The sequence below is a fragment of the Athene cunicularia genome (genome assembly GCF_003259725.1).
Source record: "Athene cunicularia isolate RWA chromosome 2 unlocalized genomic scaffold, athCun1 chr2_part1, whole genome shotgun sequence".
NCBI lineage: Eukaryota > Metazoa > Chordata > Aves > Strigiformes > Strigidae > Athene > Athene cunicularia.
The window spans coordinates 37,592,434-37,612,937 of NW_020799095.1; the positions used below are offsets into that span (position 1 = coordinate 37,592,434).

Sequence of the window (20,504 nt, forward strand, 5' to 3'; positions counted from 1 at the left end):
CCCCCCATGAATAAATATATCTTAAAGCTTGGCAGTTTTTGGTAAGTAGGACCTACAATGAATCTGACAGCTCAAGGCCAAACTTGAAAGTTAGTCAGTTTAATTAAATGTTATAAGTTTGTAAGCTGGCTTGGGAAGTATGTACTATATGGAAATAAATATACATTTTCATCTTCTAGCAAGAAACAGGAAAATTTCCCAGTTTTCAGTAACAAACTGGAGAGCAGCTGTAGAAAACATTTTCTTCTGTTTCTAACCTGAAGAAGATACTTCATCATACACTGGTTAAATCACACAATTTAAGATTATCTTACACTTTTTATTTCTGAATTTAATTTTTAATAATGTAAGAAAGCACTGTTTCATTCGGAAACAAACCACCCACATCAATCTCCTCCCCACCCCGTCTACCAACAACAAAACCCTAAAATTTTATTATAACATCTTTCTTATATAAAAAAAAATCTTCAATCTCTTCCCCTACTCCACCTCTGTCTAAAATTACCTCTTACTCTAATGTCACTGGAAGAATATAATTAAGCATACCCAGACAGATTCCACGATGGAATGATTTTAAATAACTGTAAGACAGCCTGTAGGGTCTGCATACACTTAAGATTTTAAAAAGGTGAAGTAAACACATTGTGAAAAGCACTTATACCCAAATCAGGACATCAGGAAATTCACAGTATCTGAATTTTTAAGTACAAATAAGCATCAAATTGAAGGTTTGAAACAGGAAACTATTATTAATGAAAACAGACATTTCTATACATCTAAAGTACTTACTAAAATTTGAAACCAAGTGAAAAAAAATCAAACCATAAAAACAACACTTACTATTTTTTTACACCAACCACAGTTTGGTCCTGCTTGTATACATTCACCACATGATTTTGCATTAGCTTTTATGCAGTCACTTCCACCTAGCAAAGAACACAAATCAGTCAATTTATAAAAAGTTGCTAACAACAACAGAATTTTAGTTTATTCCATTCTGGCCTTGTAAACTAAATTCTAACTACAACCAGGTTATTAACATGAGACATGATTGACATATTGCCATTAGCATGCATCTAACAATGATATATTTATCTATATAAATAACTGCTAAATATATATAGTTTCAAAGCAACATTAAACTGCTCCAATGAAATCAAGTGACTTACCTTGTTGAGCAAATCCATTCCATATCAAGCAACAGAGGATGCCAGCCCATGTGACCAATTTTAAATTAGTCTGAAATACAAAAACAGAACACCAAATTTTATGATTTATCTTAATGAGTAACCAAAACAAAAGAAAACCAAACCACCACCACCAAAAAAACCCACAAAGCATGAAACTGCAGACATGTAACTGTGTTTTAGAAGAGAAAAGGAACATGGAGCAGATGCAAATCAAATTATCTTAGCTGTACTAGTTGGACAGTTTTGCTCTAATACAACCATGTTTGTGGGCTAAACTGCATTTAGAAGGCCTCAAACACAGTAGCTTCTTAAATGATTTTGAAATACTCTAGTGCTAGGTAAACCAGCAAGCTAGGAGAAATTTGGAAACACTGTTCAGTTGGTGGTGGGAAGAACTCAAACCAGTCTATTAACATCTTATAATAAAATGTTTATGCTCTGAATGTTATTAGAGAGAGACTTCTACATAAAGATAACACAGAAACACAAGACGGAAATAGAGCTTCTCTACTAAGTCTCTGTTTTAAGATAAACATCAAGGCCCCTTACAAAATATTTTCCTCAGAATCTTCAAAGGGCATTGTACAGCCTAACTTTGCACCTTATACTCCAAACTAGAAATCTCGTCTCACAATATGAAACATAAAGCATCTTTGATATAAACTCAGCCCATTTTTCTTCTTTAGACAACAGAGAATTAATAGGTACCATCCTTAGTAAAGAAAAAATACTCTACACTTTGTTCAGTGTTATAAATCTTAATGAAAGCCTGGCAGAAAAATACATACAAACTATATAATATATACACATTGTAAGACAAGATTTGAATGTTTATAAGCCACAATTTAGGATTACTGACTGGTCATTGTCACTAATCAGCAGTGAGACTTCACTCCATACTACAGAGCTAGGATTACATTCTAAAAATAGGTTCCAAATAGATCATTTTTTCCTAAATTTTCTTCCACTTAATAGCAGATAGTCAGTCAGGGTCAGTTGTCACATCTTTGAAATTTTGGTACTGCTTTAAATTCCATTTCTCTTTTATTCCTTATAAGAATTCTGAGAACTTGGACCATAGCTGCCAATTTCCTTGGTCATCCTGAAATGTTGTTGCTAATTAAAGCCTTTCCAGTCATCTTGGAAACATCAGTATTATTAATGCCTTTTTGTTCTAAAAAATATCTTGCAATATTGCCAAAAAAAAGTGAATTTGGCAGTGTTCTAAAATGAACCTGTCATTTTCTAGAAGACGTACTATTATTCATACAAATTAGCAGCAAAGTGAGCAATGCTTAAATTAACACAGCAGTTGAGCTTTGATTTTCCCACACTAATTTTAAGGTCATTCATAGCTGTTACTTTGCACATCCAGCCAGACCTAACGGAGAAGCGAGAGCTGCTCTAAAATCTCGTGGAGAAGTTTTCAAACAGAAGCCAACCTTTTGCTAGCAAATTGTATCCAACAACAGTATTAGATGGTTCATATTTTTCTGATAAATCATTATGGCCCACTCTTCACTGGATGCTGTAGCTAGAGGGTGGTGGGGAGTTTAGACACAGGAGAATCAAGACAATTTGTTGTGGAATGACTTTGCATTGCACATAAAAAATTAATGATAAAAAGCCAAATAAATAACTGAACTGTGCATTATACCTTAACTTTTGAACATTACTTATTGCACATATCTAATTCCAGTTTTTCCCTCTGCCCATTGCTGCTGAGGTGATCAGTTCTTCATTCACAAAAAACTCTCTTCACAAACACTTACTTCCCTCCAATTAAAGGATATTTTGTTACTCTAGAAGCAGTTTTTGCTTTAAGTAGAGCCCAGAATGGGGTGGGCTTTTCAGTGAGAAAAAAAAAAAAAAAAGCTGCTGGCATCAGTTTAGTACTGTCTTTTCTGTTAGTCAAAACAAGAAAATTATAAACAGTTCACCTTTTTAGGGCAGACCAGCAGCGGATGCAGAGCGAGCCCATGCAGACTGTATAAATAAGTCAGCAAAGATGTGACACAGTGCGAAAACTATGATTAAGAACATTTGGAAGAGAAATGTTCCTGTGGAAATGCATCCACGTGATGAATGTAGTTCTGGGCACAGACTGCCCGTAAAGTGAACAAGGAAAATGTCCTCTTCCATATATGGCCAAGCCAATGCCTCTCCTAAAGCAAGCCGCCTGCCCTCCGACACATGCTAGCTCGCTTCCTCTACCTCCGCTGCATAATAGCTTTTCCATCTGCTGAGTTTTGGAAAAGCTCGAGTAAAGGTTTGCTAATTTGGATTCAATTCTGATTGTTCTTTAATGCAAGCGAAGCGATGCCCATCTTCAGGCTCCAGACCTCCTCCTAGCCACCGCAGCACCCTGGTCACAACACTGTCAAATACATTCTCCCGCAAGTCACTGGTTAGTGCTGTGGATTGCCCTGTTGCAGATTTTTCTATTCAGGGAATAAACCAAAGCAAAGAACGCCTAACTACACTAGACAGCCAAAGGAAGGCTTTGGAAACAGTTGATGGAGCTGGAACTAAACCCCATGTCAGCATTCAACCACAGATGATGGGAACAGAAAAGAACCCATTGTTACAAGAAAGAAATTAATTTTTTTGCGCAACATTTACATATTTCCTATTATACTTGTTCTCCCCTTTTTAATTAAATACTTGAAAATTATCCCAGAACCCTTGAAAAAGTGATGTTTTCTTCCCCTCTGAAAAATAGCAGCTCAAAGCTTACAAAAGGTAAGCTTGCCAAGAACTGAAATCTCTTTAATAACTCTATCACCAGTTGGATCTTTTTAAAAAGTCTGAAAATGGTGTGCTGTTAAAAAACTGCTTTTAAAATTATTTCTGCACATTTGTGAACAGTCCTCTATTTTTGTTAAATATTTTAGGAAGACAAACATGGCCATAACCTAGAATGTTTGGACTCGTTGCTTTCTAAGTTTTTTTTGCTAACTGCCTCTACAAACAGTAATACTTGAAGCAAATTTTTTCTTTATAAAACCAGCTTTAATGGAAATCTCTGGAGCTTCTAACTTGAAATGAGAGACTTATTAAGTGACAACAGGAAAAAGAAGGATTATTTCTCCATAGTGAGACTAATTTTGATTTTGCAAATCAAATATTTAGCACCTTTGTATTCTGCTAATCATCAAGATATTTAGAAATTAAGTTTACTACGCCACAGCAGTAAAGCCTTCTGCAGCTTTTAAAATTTGTCAGAACAGCAACACCACCTGTGCAGAAAGTTAACTTGGGCAAATGGGATCAAGAAAAAAACCCCTGTAAGAGTTATAGAAACACCAATTCCTTTGAAACGAAATACCACTGGCTATGCTGCTGTCCTCTCACCACTCTGCAGCTCAGCAATTCACCCCACCTAATGCAGGCCACAGTTTATCCCAAAATCAAGACAACATTAACAATGTAGGCCAATGCAGTATTACTCTACTCAGCTGAGCAGCTCCTCGGCTGACCCAGTACTCTGGCATCCACCAAGCCAATGCCAAGCAAAGGAAAACACTACAAGGCATATGTCCCTACTGCATACTGAAGTGTGCCTTGCTGCAAAGCTTTCTACCTAAATACATAACCACACTTCAGGCCACGGGGAATCATTTAAATATACAGTAAGAGTGGAGTTGTGCAGAAGCCACCTTTTTGAGGCAGTCACATCCCCACACACCACTCTAATTACACTTTTAAACCTAGAAATGAATAAGCAACTCACACTTTCAAACTAGCATTCGTGCTTCCCGCAGACTGACACCTCTTTGCATCAGCTGTGTTTTCACGGGTTTAAGGCTCGACTCAGAAATGCTGTATGGAACTGATCCCTCCTAGAGCCGAGATTATGGTTACAGCCACTTTCACCTATTGTAAGGATGGAAAGTCACTTAAGAAAGCCGCCCCATCTTCTTTGTTGATTATACACCCTTGGGAGGTTGATTATTGTTACTGCTTTCCTTTCTGACCAGTGCTAACATTGGTGCAGTCATCAAGGAGCAAGCAAGCAAAAGATCTGGCTGAAACACTAATTCAACAAAGAAAGTGGCTAGTTTCAGCCATCTGGGTACAAAAATGCTCATCCTGACATGGTGGAGGTGGCAAAATGGGGATGGAGAAAAAGAGAACTGGGGGGAAAAAAAAGCAAAGAATACTGCTTCTCAGACACAGTCTGTGGCTGTATGCTGGACTACAGTGGTCACAGTCAGCCCCCACTCCCAGTCATCAAAGCTCTGGTTATAAAAAGAGCAGGAAGAGACATGTTTCTAAAATAAGCAAAATTGAATAGTCTCTGGAGACCTGTTTCAGGACTTGATGGCTACCCTGCTAAAAAAGTTCCTTCCTCCTTCACTCCAGAAGGTTTACTGACTTCAGCTGATGGCCACCCTTTTCTGCATGAATTTTACAGACTGTCAAGAAGGATCCCATTCATATTTCTGAAAATAAATGGAGAAAAAAAAGACACAGTGATTTTTCTTAACTGGAGAAACCAAACAACCCAGGTGATGTGGGACAGCAGTTACATGGACACTAAAGACCTCTAACAATGACCCACATCTCTGTCAGCACTCCTGATGGCCAGAACTCCCACAACACACATTAAGTACAAACCCAAATTTGACTTGACACGCAACAACTCTGTGCACATCTGCTTGTACAGCAAATGAAAGTGGTAAAATGGCATCCTGTTGCTCTGTCTCGAGAGAAGTATGTTGCTCAGAAAGACATAAGTACAGAAATTAAAGTATCTCATACCAAGGAGTTACTTCTGATTAAAACTTACAAGTTTGTGGTGTAGATTTTCTGATTAATCTTAAATAGGCAATTCTTCATTTGTGACGTTAACAGCTATCTTATTTACTTAATCAACGTAAATGTTACTATAATACTGAATTACAGCTGGGATACACCGCTTGCACAGTAAATTCCAGGACCACCAGATCAAGAAACAGCATGATGTATTCTTCTTCATGGAAGTGGAGATTTGGGGTAAACACTGATAGCTGAAAAGCAAGAAATTTTAATAAAAGAACCAAAACCTTAACGCACCCTGCAAATAGTTATTTGTTCCCGGGATGTGGACCAGCCCTGAGATGGCTGCCCTACACAGACAGGCTCAGCTCCCATTCTTGCACCATCAGAGATGAGCTAGAGGAGTATCCCCACACAGGGGTAGTGAACTTAATGGAAACAGTCAATATAGACAACGACAGTGCAGGACTTTGCACCACCCCAATCCAAACTGAAATGCTAGAAGTAAGCCTGCCTTCAACAGCCTATCTATCTACCAGCATGGCTCATCAAGACCACAATGTTCTTTCCTCCCCAGCAACTTTGCAGACATTAAGTGTAGCAGGTTTTGAACTGCTTGCAGTAATATGGAAAGAATGGGACATTAACCCAGACTAATGTGCAAAATAAGAAATTCTTTAGCACTGAAACAGCTTTTATACAAAAAATTAATCACATCAAGACTGCTTACTCAAATTGCTTCCTGAAAAAGTTTGAAGGCATAACCCACTTCAGCTACCGTAATGCCACAGGATAAAAGAATCAGTAGTATTTCACACTGGACTTAATTTCTCTCTGTCAGTTATTATCTCTAAGTTAATGGAATAAAACGAGCAGTCATCAAATACTCATGATAAGCACTTCCACAACCACTCACTCTTGTTTTAATGGAGCATCATATGTTAAAATAATACATAATAAACCAGTTAAGACTTACATTTTAATCACAAAGAATTAAAATCTACAGGAAACTAATTTTCTGCTTAGGTGAGGGAGAGTGCTCCTCCAGTACGGTTATCTGAGGTTATCTATCTGCCACAACTAGTGCATGTCACTGGTTAGTTCAATGGATGCCCCTGCTGAGTTGAGAGTCCAAAAAAAGAGGAAAATACCTTTTGGCATGCCAGAATCACAGAGAAACATATCACAATTCCACAGACTCTGTATGAAATCTACTGTACCCTCCCTGTCCGCCCCTCTGCTTAGTATGGCAGACAAACATACACAGTAACACAACTGGTCTGCTAAAACTCTGTGACAGTGCATTACTACCCATAGTTTATTCACAGCTCTAAAAAATTCTCAAGAGATCAAGTTGCTTAAAATTCACCAAAAAGGACTGGATTTAATGGGAAAATCAGTAAGCATTAGTTTCTACAATAGACTTTTGGGTCCGAAACCACTACTGAAAACCCAGCAGGGACATCTGCACCACATCGCCTCTTCAGCTGAATACATGAAAATGTTCATGTACAAATACCAGCAGGCTGAGCCCACAGCTCATGAGAACAGATCTGGAAGGCTGTTCATGGTATCGGCTTGTGTCTCCAAAGTACAGGATATTTGTTAGTTTATACAGGACACAGCTGCTTCAAGACAGAACAGCTAACTTCAAAAGCACTTGCACAGTGTGACCATATTACTCCTTTTATAGAGAATTTACTGATATTTGTTTCTGGATTTCACAGGAGCCCTCAACTTACTGACAGTTCTAAATAGCGGAATGAAAAGCAATTAGGTAGTTTTCTGAAAATTATTTTTTGGTCTGGATTTGAGTTACTGATTGGAAACAAATCCACCCAAGTTAGGTGCCTGGCTGCAGGGAAGAGGGGTGGAGATGGAGATTTTTCTTGATAGAACACATAAATTTCCTCTATAATCAGAAAAAAAGAGGTACTGATTTCAGAACAACTGCAACATTTTCTGATAGTTGACATCTCTCCACCTTGAGAAAGATAAAACATGTAGTAGATCCAGTTGTGATAGTTCACATGACAGAGGGTGGTAATGGTTCCCAGGTACTTTACAGAACTGAGGCATACCCAAGAATAAGATAGCTGGGCTCCAGTCCCTCCTCAGCCTCAAAGCATTTGAATTCACATCTCCCGGGGACGCTGTATCACCCTACAGGATATATGAGTAAAGGCACTGTGTACTGCTCTATCAAACCAAAGCTGCTATGCAACCAAGAATGGAAGGCATGGAGACAGAAAACGAGCTGGTAAAGTTTTGACTCTTGTTTATCTACTGAAGCACTCAGATGGCAGAAGGTGGAACAAAGATGTAAGTGGGTTCCTGATCCTGTTGACTGTAATATATATGTACACCCACAGAGCTTCTACAGCTTATTGGGATAAAAATAGTCTTGGGACCATGATTCAGAGTGTGAGCTTTATTTCTTTCTCCCCAAATTCCCTAACATGTAGAAAGTGAAAGAAAAGAGATTATGTTCACACTCAGACACAGAAGAAAGCTTTGATTGCAAACCTCCTGCATCATGTATGACTACTCTGGCTAGTGCACAGAGCTGAAATCCCTCTCTAATTGCAGAACTGGCCAATCTGAACTATGGACTAAAAGAAGCTGAATACTTCCCCTCCAACAAGCAACTAAAGGCAGCCAGGAAGCTTCTGGTAAAATCAAGCAAAGACCTACTAAGTTTAGACTTCTAGGGAACAAAACAAACCTATTCAGCCAGTATAGATTATATACCGCGTTTTCTTTCATGGCACTGTATTTCTATACATGTTTTCATTCGCAAAATCTATTGATAATTTCACTTAATGACAAACTCCTGCAACTGGCTGCAAACCTAAATAATACCACAAGCAAAACCAAGTTGCATAGTAAATTGTAAAGAATACTAGTGCTGCTAAAGCCTAATAAGTTAATCTTTTCATAATATATTTCTATTTAAGAAGTCACACAAGTCCAGATTTCATGCTGACAATGGTGACAATGTAAAAGAATGAGAAAGGATGCTCAGGAACAATGTGAAGATGCTGTTACTGACAAAGAGCCTTTACCTGTCAAGTCAGCAAACCCTAAGCACAATCTTGATGTCTTCCCTTTGTTCTAATGCCTTTCAGAGAGCACTGTGGTGCAGGCTGGACTATAACACTGGTTAGTCAGAATCGCTTTTGAAGTAGGGACTTTGTTTCATGTAGTAGTATATGTACATACTGCCATGCACAGAAGGTTTCTAATTAATGACTGGACCACCTTAGTACTATCCTACAAACAATAATTACTAATTAAAGAACACTATTGTATTAACCATCCTTGTCCCTAGTTTGGTCCTAACACAGGCAAAGAGACTATGTACATAATGTTTTCTTGATCCGTTAATCATAAATCAATGTTAGGTTAATGGTTGGACTAGATGATCTTCAAGGTCTTTTTCAACCTAGATAATTCTGTGATAATCTGAAGCTAAGATTCCACAGTTTAGTTGTTGCTTTGGACAGCATCTTGATGCTTGAAAGGCAAGTAGTACTTAGACACACCTTATGTGAGCAAACAACCCACGTATGATCATCACACAGAGGAAACGATTCAATAGCCAAATGAAGTGGTGCTCTTTCTCATGAGAATATTATTTTTTCCACATATGTTTGTTTAGGTATTTTTACCAGGCAATTATCCACAGACTACAATTTATAAGGTAAACTCTGACAACTGTATTTTGGAAAACTAAACTAACAAACAGGTGTATTGTGTTTAATGTTCAACTTCAAATTAGGAGAGAAATACAACTCTGCATATTCTCCAGCAGAGCAGGCAGAGGCCTGCAGCTACATTTAATTAAAAAAAGTAAAAGCATATTATTGGTATTTATTATCTATGGCTAATACCTAGTTTCAACTAAAACATTTGCACCTTTTTCTGAAAAGCTACTTTGCAACTACTTTTTGCTACTCTACACCTCTCAAAACTATTGTGCTTACTGAAGTCTGGAATAAAAATGCAGAACATTTTCCCCTGCCCCCATCACACACCTGCATTCCTCTCTTTCACTAAGAAATCCCATGTCAGTGCATCCTGCCCACAGAAAGCTGGGATTCTACAAGGACATTATGAAGCTCCTTGAATTTTAAGCAAGGACAAAATAATAACCTATTCACACGCTGCTTGTGTGAGCATGCAAACACGCCACAAAAACAGCACCTCTCTAAGGCTAAACAGCTAACACCCCAAGCCCACAGGTACCATACTGTGGTTGAAACTACTGTTTTCTGTATCTACAGTGGCTTCTATACATGTGGACCTTGAGAGCTTCCTCTTTAAGGATAAATATATGAGGACATGGAAGTGTTAAGAACCAAAACACCAATTTATTTTCCCCTTAAATCCATCACTGTTAACAAGTACCTATTTTCCATACTCTTGCCACAGAAGTAGTTCACATTTCTAGCAGTTCACGTCCATCACAGTCTTAATGACTCCAAGCATGCTGCCTCATTGAATTTGTAAGAATTCTCACCGTACTCATCCTCGCTGTTAGCAGTAGGCATTTTTCCATATTTCAGGATTTTCATTATTGCAAGTACCTCTTTACATAATCATGATTAAAAGAGGAAAAAAATGATCTGTTTCATCACTTTTCAAATGCTTTTAGACCCATCAGTCATTTTTGCCATAATAATTTAATTTCTCCTCTTGCTTAATGTTACACCTTTTTCTTTGCGGGGCAGAGCGTGAATTGAATATTTAGCTTGTTTACACAGGTCTTGCCAGTCTACAGGACTTCTTGGCTAAATTTAGCATTTCCATCTCAGGCAGATTACAATTAGAAATGCCACATAATGATTTAAGCCATTCTAGTAGAAAACACGGGTGTATGTTCCTTGAGGTAGTATTAAATTCCCACATACTCTGCACCACTTACTACTCCCATAAAGAGACTATTTAATTTTGTGCAACTTAAACCTCATATTCATCCACACAGGGGGAAATGAAAAGTTTAGTTAAACATATAAATATAGCTCTTACATGGCTGATTGTAACTGACGCTTCCGAGGCTGTACTGCCTTAATAATATCCACGACTGTTCCAAAACCTGGCTAAACTTACTTTAATAAAAGCCTTTCTTGTAAAGGAAGAGAACAGAGGCATGTACATTCTTAAGTAAAAAGCTGGAGATTTTAAGTTAATACAATGTCTCGCTCATCTATTTCTTTAAGAGAAAACAGTTGCAAACATCTTGCTGGCTATTGCTGCAGGTACTGCAGGAAGCCAGAAGCTGACACACCGCAAAGGGCAAACTCAGCGGAAACTCCGTCGTTACATGGCAGTGTTCACCCACCAGTAGCTATCATTAACACCCAGGGTACAGTTTCAGCAACCAAAACCAAGATGAAAGCTAACTGTTGCTGAAAGAACAGCAGTGCTACAGCATCCCCACCTCCAAAAATAATCAACCCTTGTCCCTGCGATCCCACTGATGGGCCACCCCACCACCCCCCCAAGGCAGCTTCGCTTGCTGGGCTGACAGAAAAATACCGAGTCACCCTTTTCCCCTCCACATCAAAACCCGTTTTCCATAAGACTCAGTGAACTGAACCAGACCTCCACGTGGACAGAGGAATGCTGAGGAAATATAAAGTGGCAGGTGGCTGTCAGACCTCCAAAATTACACCAGGCTCTTTGAGTGCTGCTAAACCAGACTAAATCTAGGCCCACCTTCCTTTTCTGCTGGCCTTAAGTGGATTGCTTATGAGCTCTGCAACACAGCCAGCCAGTTTGGGAAGTTACTCTGATTCTATTTTCTCCAGTCGATCATTAGAACTAATTAGTTGGCCAAAGACAAGCAAAGAACAAAACACTGAAGGTTTTTCAGGTTTTTTTGTTGGTTTGTGGGTTTTTGTTTGTTGGTTTGTTTTTTGTTTTTTTTTTTTTAAATTCAGGATTTGAATGGCAAGTAGAATAATGCTTAGATAGCATCCAAATATTTAATTGCAAGGTTTTTCAAAAGACTCACTATTCTAACACAATTTAGAATGACACTTGCACTGAAATAACTCTCATCCTCAGCATACTTTCAACACTGGGTAAGTGGTCAGAAAAATGAGCATGCATAAGTAATAAAAAAAATAGTCATCCTACCGAACTACATACAGCCATATAAATCTGTATTGAGCTATGAGATTTCTTAATATATAATTCTATATATAGTTTTTACATATGTTTTACATATGTAACTATAATGATTGTTAATTCAATGGTAGTGATAACTAGCTAAGTATAAGCACAGTGAAGCAAATGGTGGACTTCATCCAGATCTTAACCCTGAGATTTGAGTACTCGCAAAAACTTCACCAATCTTAGGAAAAAAATTACTTCAACCTTAAAAGATGTCCTTTTTTTTTTGTTTGTTTTTTAAACAACAGAGACACCACAAAGTACTTTGCAAAAAACAGTACTTGCCTGAACCACCTGACTATTAATAATACTTTCCAGAGGAGGATTTTAAGCCTGCAGTCCACAGGCTGCTTCTAAGAGGACTGCAAAAAGTAGTAGAAGATGAGGTTGCTCAAAGTAGCCAAGTAGTTCTACCAGTTTGCCACTATAGAACAGAGACAGCTCAACTTCTCTGGGCCCTAAAATTCCCCACTTTGCACCCTTAATCTATCTGGTGCCAACTGCGGACGATACTTTCAACTCTTAACTGAGACAGTGGAACAAGCTGAGCAATAACTCCTTGCTGAGTTATTTCTCACCTGATCTAGCAAGCTAAGATACTCAAGTCAGAAGAGCACTGAAGCATGCACGAGCAGATGCTGTTAGGTTCCACAGCAGTTTATGCCAGTTTATCTCTGGACTACCAGTCCCACACTCCTCTCACCGCGAGCTGCACATTTTCGTATTTTCCCCCTTGGTCTGAAGCAGGACACTAGTAACGCATGTCGTCACCCAGCTGAAACAGCTGATCTAGCTGAAAATTAATTTTTGTCAAGCTATTTTTCAACCAAATCAGCTATGTCAATGACTTACTGTACAGCCTTATGATTCCACCATTGATACAAGGTGGATGGCAAGACTGCACAGCTACAGGCAGGAGGGACAGTTAAGACCTACATTGATATACATTGCTGCAGAGCCATGTTCCTATGAAAATAAAGCACATTTTTAGTTGAATTTATGGTTCAAGGGCCACTGGAACATTTTACAAAATATAAAATTCAAGTAAATTTGAAAACCATTTGTCTACTACGGAGTTTTGCGTTCTTGCTAATGAGTGAGCACTTTTTTTTAAACTCTGCAGAGACGTAATATTAAAATTGCTTCCAGCTAAAAGCAAATATTAATCATATTAAATACAGACATAATTCATTTAGAAAGTGAAACTGCATTGTGAATTATGCACCAAAAAGAGTCAGTATCTGTGCAAGCATTTTTATTACTATCTAAACACTCTCCAGACTGCCAACATTTTTATCACTGCCATCTGACCAATCTTACACACTACAGTTACTCTTTAATGATGTTGAGTTTTTCACTGAAACTGGGAATATCAGCAACATGGCTATGTAACATTTTAGTCTAGCCTTTGAAAAGTTATGTAAACAGCATCTGTAGTGGAGGAATATAATACATACATAGAAAAAAGTGTTTATCATTGTTTATCAATTTTATGATGCATTTTAGACAACCTATAGCCAATATGTACAGTATGTTCTTCTGAAAAAGGAAATTTGCTGTTTCCTTTTTTACACTCAAGTCCACACCCAGGAAAAATTACACTGAAATTCTTTAACATTAATTTCTCACACAGATTTGTATTTGCATAGAAATGACAAAAACAGCCCAAAAAATTATTCCTCATTTTTGAACTATAAGTAAAAGGGAAGAACAAATGTTACCTCCTAAAATGTTACATTTACAGATGTTTTTTTGGAAAGGCACGTAAGTTACATTCACGCACACCTGAAAGAATTTTAATCTATTCTGACACAAAATGAGCAAAGTGACATTACAAAAACTGCCAAGCCTGTATATCATGCAGATGGGATACAGTACACCTTTCAGCATCGAGACAGTCTTTAGCTAGCACCAGAAAGTGAGCATATTAACATACACTAAATACAACCTTGCAAAAGCACAAGAAGAACCTCAGAGAAGGTAATTCCTGACTTTACCCTATGCCCACCAAAACTACCTTAGTAATACACAATAAAATAAAACATCAAGCGTAATGCGAAAAAACACACTGGCAGCACATAAACTACCTTGCTTACCCTAGTCAATCTTGTGGATGATGCTAGCAAAGATTTCCTCATTTTTCCTTTTTATTATCAGAAGAGGGAGCATTTCATTTGCTGACTGGACAAACACAAAGTCTTCAGCCACTCCACTATCAAAGACGTAGTAATAATATGAGAAGTCATCCTGATGCAAAATTTAATCCTAATTTAATGATAACCAACTACTAAAATGTGTCATCTTTTGATCCCTGGGAGAGTGCTTTTTATTTAACATCAAAAAAGATTACATTCTTTTGTATTTATCTCCACTTCAGAAACAGACTTTCCTTTTATCTGTACCCATCTTCACACAAAACCCTTTCACCTACGATCTGGAAAACCGGACAGCTGAGGGTCTATGCAGAGCTTGGATGCTGCCCAATTTAATACTTAAACAACTGAATCTGCAGAGGATGCTGGCCAAGCTACTAGAATGCCAGGTCCTTCACATGGCCTTCTATGGTCCCCGATATGCTCCTGACACTCAGGTTACCCCACAACTCACTGGTAGAGCATCCTGTGATCTGCTTTATGGTAGCACAAGGCCACAGATCACTCCCCACGGGTCCTGCCAGCCTACAAAGACACAGAGCAGATGAGGACAACTCAAACAGCTTCGTGTAGCAGCCAGCTGCACAAGAGGCAAACACAACTCTCGGTGCCAATGCCCCAAGTTAGCACTGTTTTAATGCACTAAACTACAATTCCACCACAGAAAACTAACAAACCCTAGAACGACAGCTTATCCTCCATTTTCCTTTGCAAAAGGGAACAGCCCCCTCCATCCTTATCTCAATACTTACTTCAAGGTCAAGGTTATGCCAAACCAGACTTCCCCCTCTCAGGTTTGTTTTTCAAAACCACAATCTCAGGGGAAAAGTACACATTAATATCCAAGATACTACCTTTGACTTAAAACATAACCATTTCCTAACTGAAATATCAATTCTTTCTACATTAATCTAATACAATTATTTTTCTTCTCTTTTAAATAACCACAAATCAGTTATCTTTGCATGAGGGTAAGTTCAGTGTTTCAGTTCAGCCCAACATATAATTATTGTTTTTCTACCACAAAGGACGAGAAAAGATGAAGAAAGCTTTCACTTTTTCCGTTCAGCTTCCACATCAAAAGTGCCTTTACTTGCACAGCTATAAAGGTCTGTAAGAGAAAATTAACTTCATGTGAGTACTTGTATGTAGTATGTATACTATGTATAATATTATAGCTTAATATAGTAAGAGTCCATATAAACAGTGTCTCTCCTTCCTGCTTATACACTAGAATATACTAAGACCAGAAGTTAGACCTAAGCTAAGTAAAACCCAGGACTAAGTTAAGCGTAAGTCATCTTTTACAAAACATGAATCAGAAAAAAATGAGCTGCAAATATGATGGTGGTCTTTTGGGGGGAGAAAATACTGGTGCTAGATATTGTGTATGTTATAGTTTATGAGCATTTTAAGAAGAATCTGCACTTAAACATGGTCTTACAAGTTAGAAGTCTAGAGAAAAACAACTATAAACAGAAAACTAATGATTTGTTGGCAGAATGTGAGAACTGCATTAATTTATCGAAGATAAACAAGACTTTTCCTGTGGAAGGAGAGAATGAAAGGATGATGAAAAAACACAAGTATCTTCTTAGCTCTTACTAGCAACAACAAAGTTAAGATTCCAGCCTCAATTTTGTTACTCAGAACTTCCCCTGCTAATAAAAACCATACTAATGATATTTTGCTGCTGCTGTTCGAAGAGAAAGAACATGAAACTGCTTTTAAGACAGAAAGCATAACCCTTTTTGTAGATGACTGTAAAGAGAAATTGAGAAATATAGAGACAAATACTGTCACTAATATATTAAAGAGCCTTTACTCAGCAACACCCAAAGGCGGTTCGCTGGTAAGGTAGAAATCCTATCATCTTTCCCAAAAGAAAATGTTAATATTATAGTCTTATCAGGCTACTTTTCCTACATGCTTGGTTATGTGCAAATTTTGTACTAAGTTAGTGACTTTACCATCACTGTGGACATCTTCAATCTGTTAATAGGAGAGTACAATAGCCTAAGAAGCCCACTAACGACTCTGATTCATGTAATAGAAAAGTAAAAGAATGCAGTTATTACAAAAATACAGGATGTTTAATAACAACAATCTGCTAAAGGGAGCACCCTTAGCACTGAAAAAGACAACTATATTACTTAGTGATGCATAATGAGGTGCCCAGTGTCTCATTTTCTTCTTTCACAGAAGTCAGAATTTTCATTTTCTCTGTGTGACATTCCCAGTACAAGCTATTCAGCAAGCCTACACACGTCTTAAGTTAGGCTAGAAACTCATGCAGCCTGTCATGAACACAGCTAAAGCACATGAACGTTTTTTACGATGAAGCTGTATGTACTTTTTACTCGTACTTACACTACTAATCCACATGGTGGGAGAGAAAGGTCTCATCATAAATTTATCCTGACTTAAGAGTTTTGACAGTTTAGGTTACTGGGCCACACATATACAGGACAAATAAGGGGGGGAGAAAAAAAAGAAAAAGAGGCAAAACCAAAAATAAAGTAGAATTTGTCTTCCCATTTGTGGGTAAACACAAAAATTACTTTGTAGGCCACCCAAGAAACTCCATAACCGCAACAACTGACAGATACTGGTCAATACTGTGGTCCACCACAGTTACTGCATGGCAAGTAACATTATCCTTCACAGAAAAGTTGGCAACAGAATACACAACAGAACGAAGCAAGGAGGAACTACACAGAAAAAAGGAGAAGGTATCAGTCACCATAAATTACATTATTCAGTGTTAGAACTAACCAACAAATTTCAATTTTTTGACACAAAAGGAGCCTTAAATCAGACCAAGATATTGCCAGCGTCTGCCCAGGAGACAGAGCCACAGAATTTGTTCAAACTGTTCATGATTCTGTGACACTCCCTCTTGAAAAACAAACAAACATCCTCTTCAGAAACAACAGCTAACTCTCCCCTACACCAAAAACTTGTTTTTCTGTAAAGCTCCAAGATGCACATGTTGTATTAAAAAGCACCCATGTATACACACACACCAGAGCAGAAGCCTGTAAAATCTCCAGTTGTCTAACCAGCAATGTTAAAAGCGCTAATGAGAGCATGACTACTAGCAAGTGCCTTCTTCAAAGCAAGGTGAGTAGAGCAAGTGGGAACAATTTGTAGAATCGGCAACACAGGGGGGAGATGAGAGGTTGGAAAACACAGACTTAACTTCAAGTTTTCTACTGCTGGAAGACAGAAAATTTCCTACAGAGCACATGATGTAGGTGACTTAAAAATGTAGTCATAGGGGAATAGTACACAGACTGACAAGTCCTTTTAAATGACTCAACCAAATCAAATCTAACTATATATTGCCTTAATTACATTTTTAAGAACTATTTTATGAGCTCTACCAATAGATCCCAAGAAGCTTAAAAGAAAAAAAAACAAAAACCAAAACTCCCAACAAGGATTCGGGCTGACTGCAGCTCCTAAGAATTAAAAGGATGCCAAAGGGATAGGCCATCCTTAAAAAAAAAAAGTTGACAAAAATAAACCACTTGAAGTTCTAGAAAAGCAAGTGAGGGCAGAATAGGCTCCACTGCTGCCAAGCCTGGATTCCCTCTTTTCTGGATCTAACCAGTGTCTCTTTCAAGAGAATAAGCACACACAACCTTAAAGCTAGCTAGCCTGCCACAGTTAACACTGATCAGGAAAACCCCTGCCTATTTTAACTTCATTTTTGCAATGTCTCTCTGATTATAATAGTGTCTCTCACATGGAAGGGGTACAAAACGTATTTGGAAAGGAGCAGGGAAGAAGTCAGGTGTATCGACTGCCAGCAAAGCTTCCTCCAGGCTCTGCTCTTTCCCCCCCAAACCCCACACCATGTGGTAGGTGCAACTAAGAGAGAACAGAAAGTGGCGCAGCACACCCAGTCACTCCCTACGTGCAATGGAGACAAGAGAGAAGGCTGCAGCAGGCACCACAAGCAGGTCTGCACTGAAGAAGCCCAGGCCCCTGGTCCGCAGGTAGAAGAAGAACAGCAGGGACTCTGTGTGTCTGCCCACTAGAAGGAAAGGGAGCAGGGATGGAGCCTGTTCCTGAACTACAGCCTTTGATGATGGCTTAAGAAAAGGGTGCCAATCAAGAGGTGGTACTTCAACACCCTGTTTCACAGCAATCCTGTTGCAATTGCAACCAGAACCGTTTCTGAAGGTCGCATTACCAAGAGCCACAGACAGCCAGGAAGCCTGTAGCAGAGGGGTGGGAGAACCACTGGCTCAAACACGCATCACATCACTTGACTAAATCAAGACTGGGGTGGAAAGGTAGGCATGACAACTATTTACAAACAACTGAAGAGCACTCATACCAGTGGCAGCAACAGAATTACATTCAGGGCAATGGAGAACACACGTTTGCATCGGTCTCCCTGAGCTTGCCTTTCTGCTACCCATGCTATCTATTTCCCGAGCCTCTTGCTATAACAAAGGAGCTCTTTTCAAATCTGCATCGTTGCAGAGCTACCAGAGATATAGAGAGGATGGTTAAGAGCAGAGGACTGAAATGATGAATCAGGAAGAAAGAACAGCAGGAAAAGTTTCCAGACAGTTTGTTTTCAGCTGTGGGAATCACTTCCCAAAGGAAGTGGTAGAAGATTAACCACTTGAGTCACTTAAAACTCAAGACAAAACACTAAAATTCTGCACTCACATCAGAAATTCATGCATATTCCAGAGAAACTCTCATCCCTCTGGGTCAGTCCTTCACAAGGGTGGACATCACTAGGAACATGATGCAGATCGGATGACTGAATGTACAGAGCAGAATGAGCTCCCTGGCTGCACATACAAAGAACCTCAGATTTTTAACTGCTGACATCTCATTTTGAGATAACCGGTTCATTTACCACGTGGCTGGCAAACAGATACAGCACTTACCAAGTCCAGCTTTGATTAAGGAAAAGATGTCATTCTGCATGCCTGTCAGGTTTGTACCTTTCAGCTGAAGCATCTTTGAAAAGGACAAAAGTTGAAGGTGTTCACATCCTAAACTTGCCTAGTCTTGCCTACCTATTGCCAATGGCTCACTGCTTTGCAACCCTTATAAACACAGCCTTAGGCAGGCTTGCAAAACGCTACTTAATCATTTGCCAGAGGCAAGTAATATTTTTTCTGACAGGAGAATGAATCATCAGTTTCATCACCGGGATGGATGTGGACAATGAATGTCTTTGCTACTTTTAAAGTCTTGTTTAATTTAGTCTAATTTACATCTTTCTAGTAGTACAATGCTTCTTTAAAAAACAAACAAAAAAAAACCCCAAAAAACCTGCTACCAAGTAATTTAATTTAATAATAAAAACCTGATTTTTCTCACCCTACCACCATCACCTTACCAAATGATTAATGTGCCAGGCGTACAGATCATCTAAATGTGTTTTCACATCCATAAAATCCCGCTCCATTTCAACACTTAAGCGCACACGCGGAGTTAGCCATGAGCAGTTCCACTAATCTGAATAGAGACAATCCTTACGCCTAAAAGTTTGTGTGTCTTGGCATGAGTAGGATTGTAGCACCGATGGCAAATCTACCGGAAAAATCAACATTTTCACCCAACAGGTATGTGCACATGCGTTGGCATGAATGGACTGTTATGTTATATGAAGGACAAATGCAGAAGGAACCAAGGACATGGTTCAACATTTTTTTTTCCCCCACAAAGACAGTCACAAAGACTACCTGATGAGTATAACAGTCAGTCAGACGCTTATTCCTTAAGATAAAGTCATCTGACATGGGCTAAACAGTGAATCGGAAAGAATTTCCTATCCCTTCATGCTTCCTTCCAACCATCGGTATAGGCAGGTAATACGCGACAAAACACTGCGCTCCTACGGCTGGTACGTTATTTCAGAAATCTCCACGTGAAACAGACCACGTAGAGAGGCCTCGCGTTCCCACTTCCCCCCCGACACTAGCCTACAGCCGGCTACACGGGCCCGGAGCCAGCCTAGAACGAAAAACGCACAAATGCGAGCGCACGGAGCAGCCAAACCGCTGCGTTACGATCGCGCCGTCACTGAAACGGTGCGCGCCCCCCGCTCTCCGCGGCTACTTTTAGCAGACACGTGCAGGTCAAAAATCCCGGGACATCCGAACTCCCTTACGACCCCGTTCCCGTAACCCGCCCCTCCCGGCGCCCGCTTCCCGCGGCAGTACGGACGGACGGACGCCCCCCC

At 39.1% G+C, this 20,504-nt stretch overlaps 1 protein-coding gene across 2 annotated transcripts in view; it reads right to left on the reverse strand.

Annotated features, from left to right (window-relative positions):
* The window catches only part of ITGB1 (integrin subunit beta 1), a 44,240-nt gene extending 24,498 nt beyond the window's left edge, over positions 1–19,742 (reverse strand). The window contains exons 1-3 of one of the 2 annotated variants that reach the window (XM_026842021.1): positions 19,659–19,742; positions 1,170–1,239; positions 841–926 (exon numbers count right to left, since the gene is read on the reverse strand). In XM_026842021.1, coding sequence (XP_026697822.1) covers positions 841–926; positions 1,170–1,239; positions 19,659–19,727 — 225 coding nt within the window. In that variant the 5' untranslated portion in view covers positions 19,728–19,742. Of the gene's footprint in view, positions 1–840; positions 927–1,169; positions 1,240–14,227; positions 14,285–19,658 lie in introns of those variants that run through there. The other variant, XM_026842022.1, reaches the window with a different exon arrangement.
* Between the last annotated feature and the right edge of the window lie 762 nt (positions 19,743–20,504).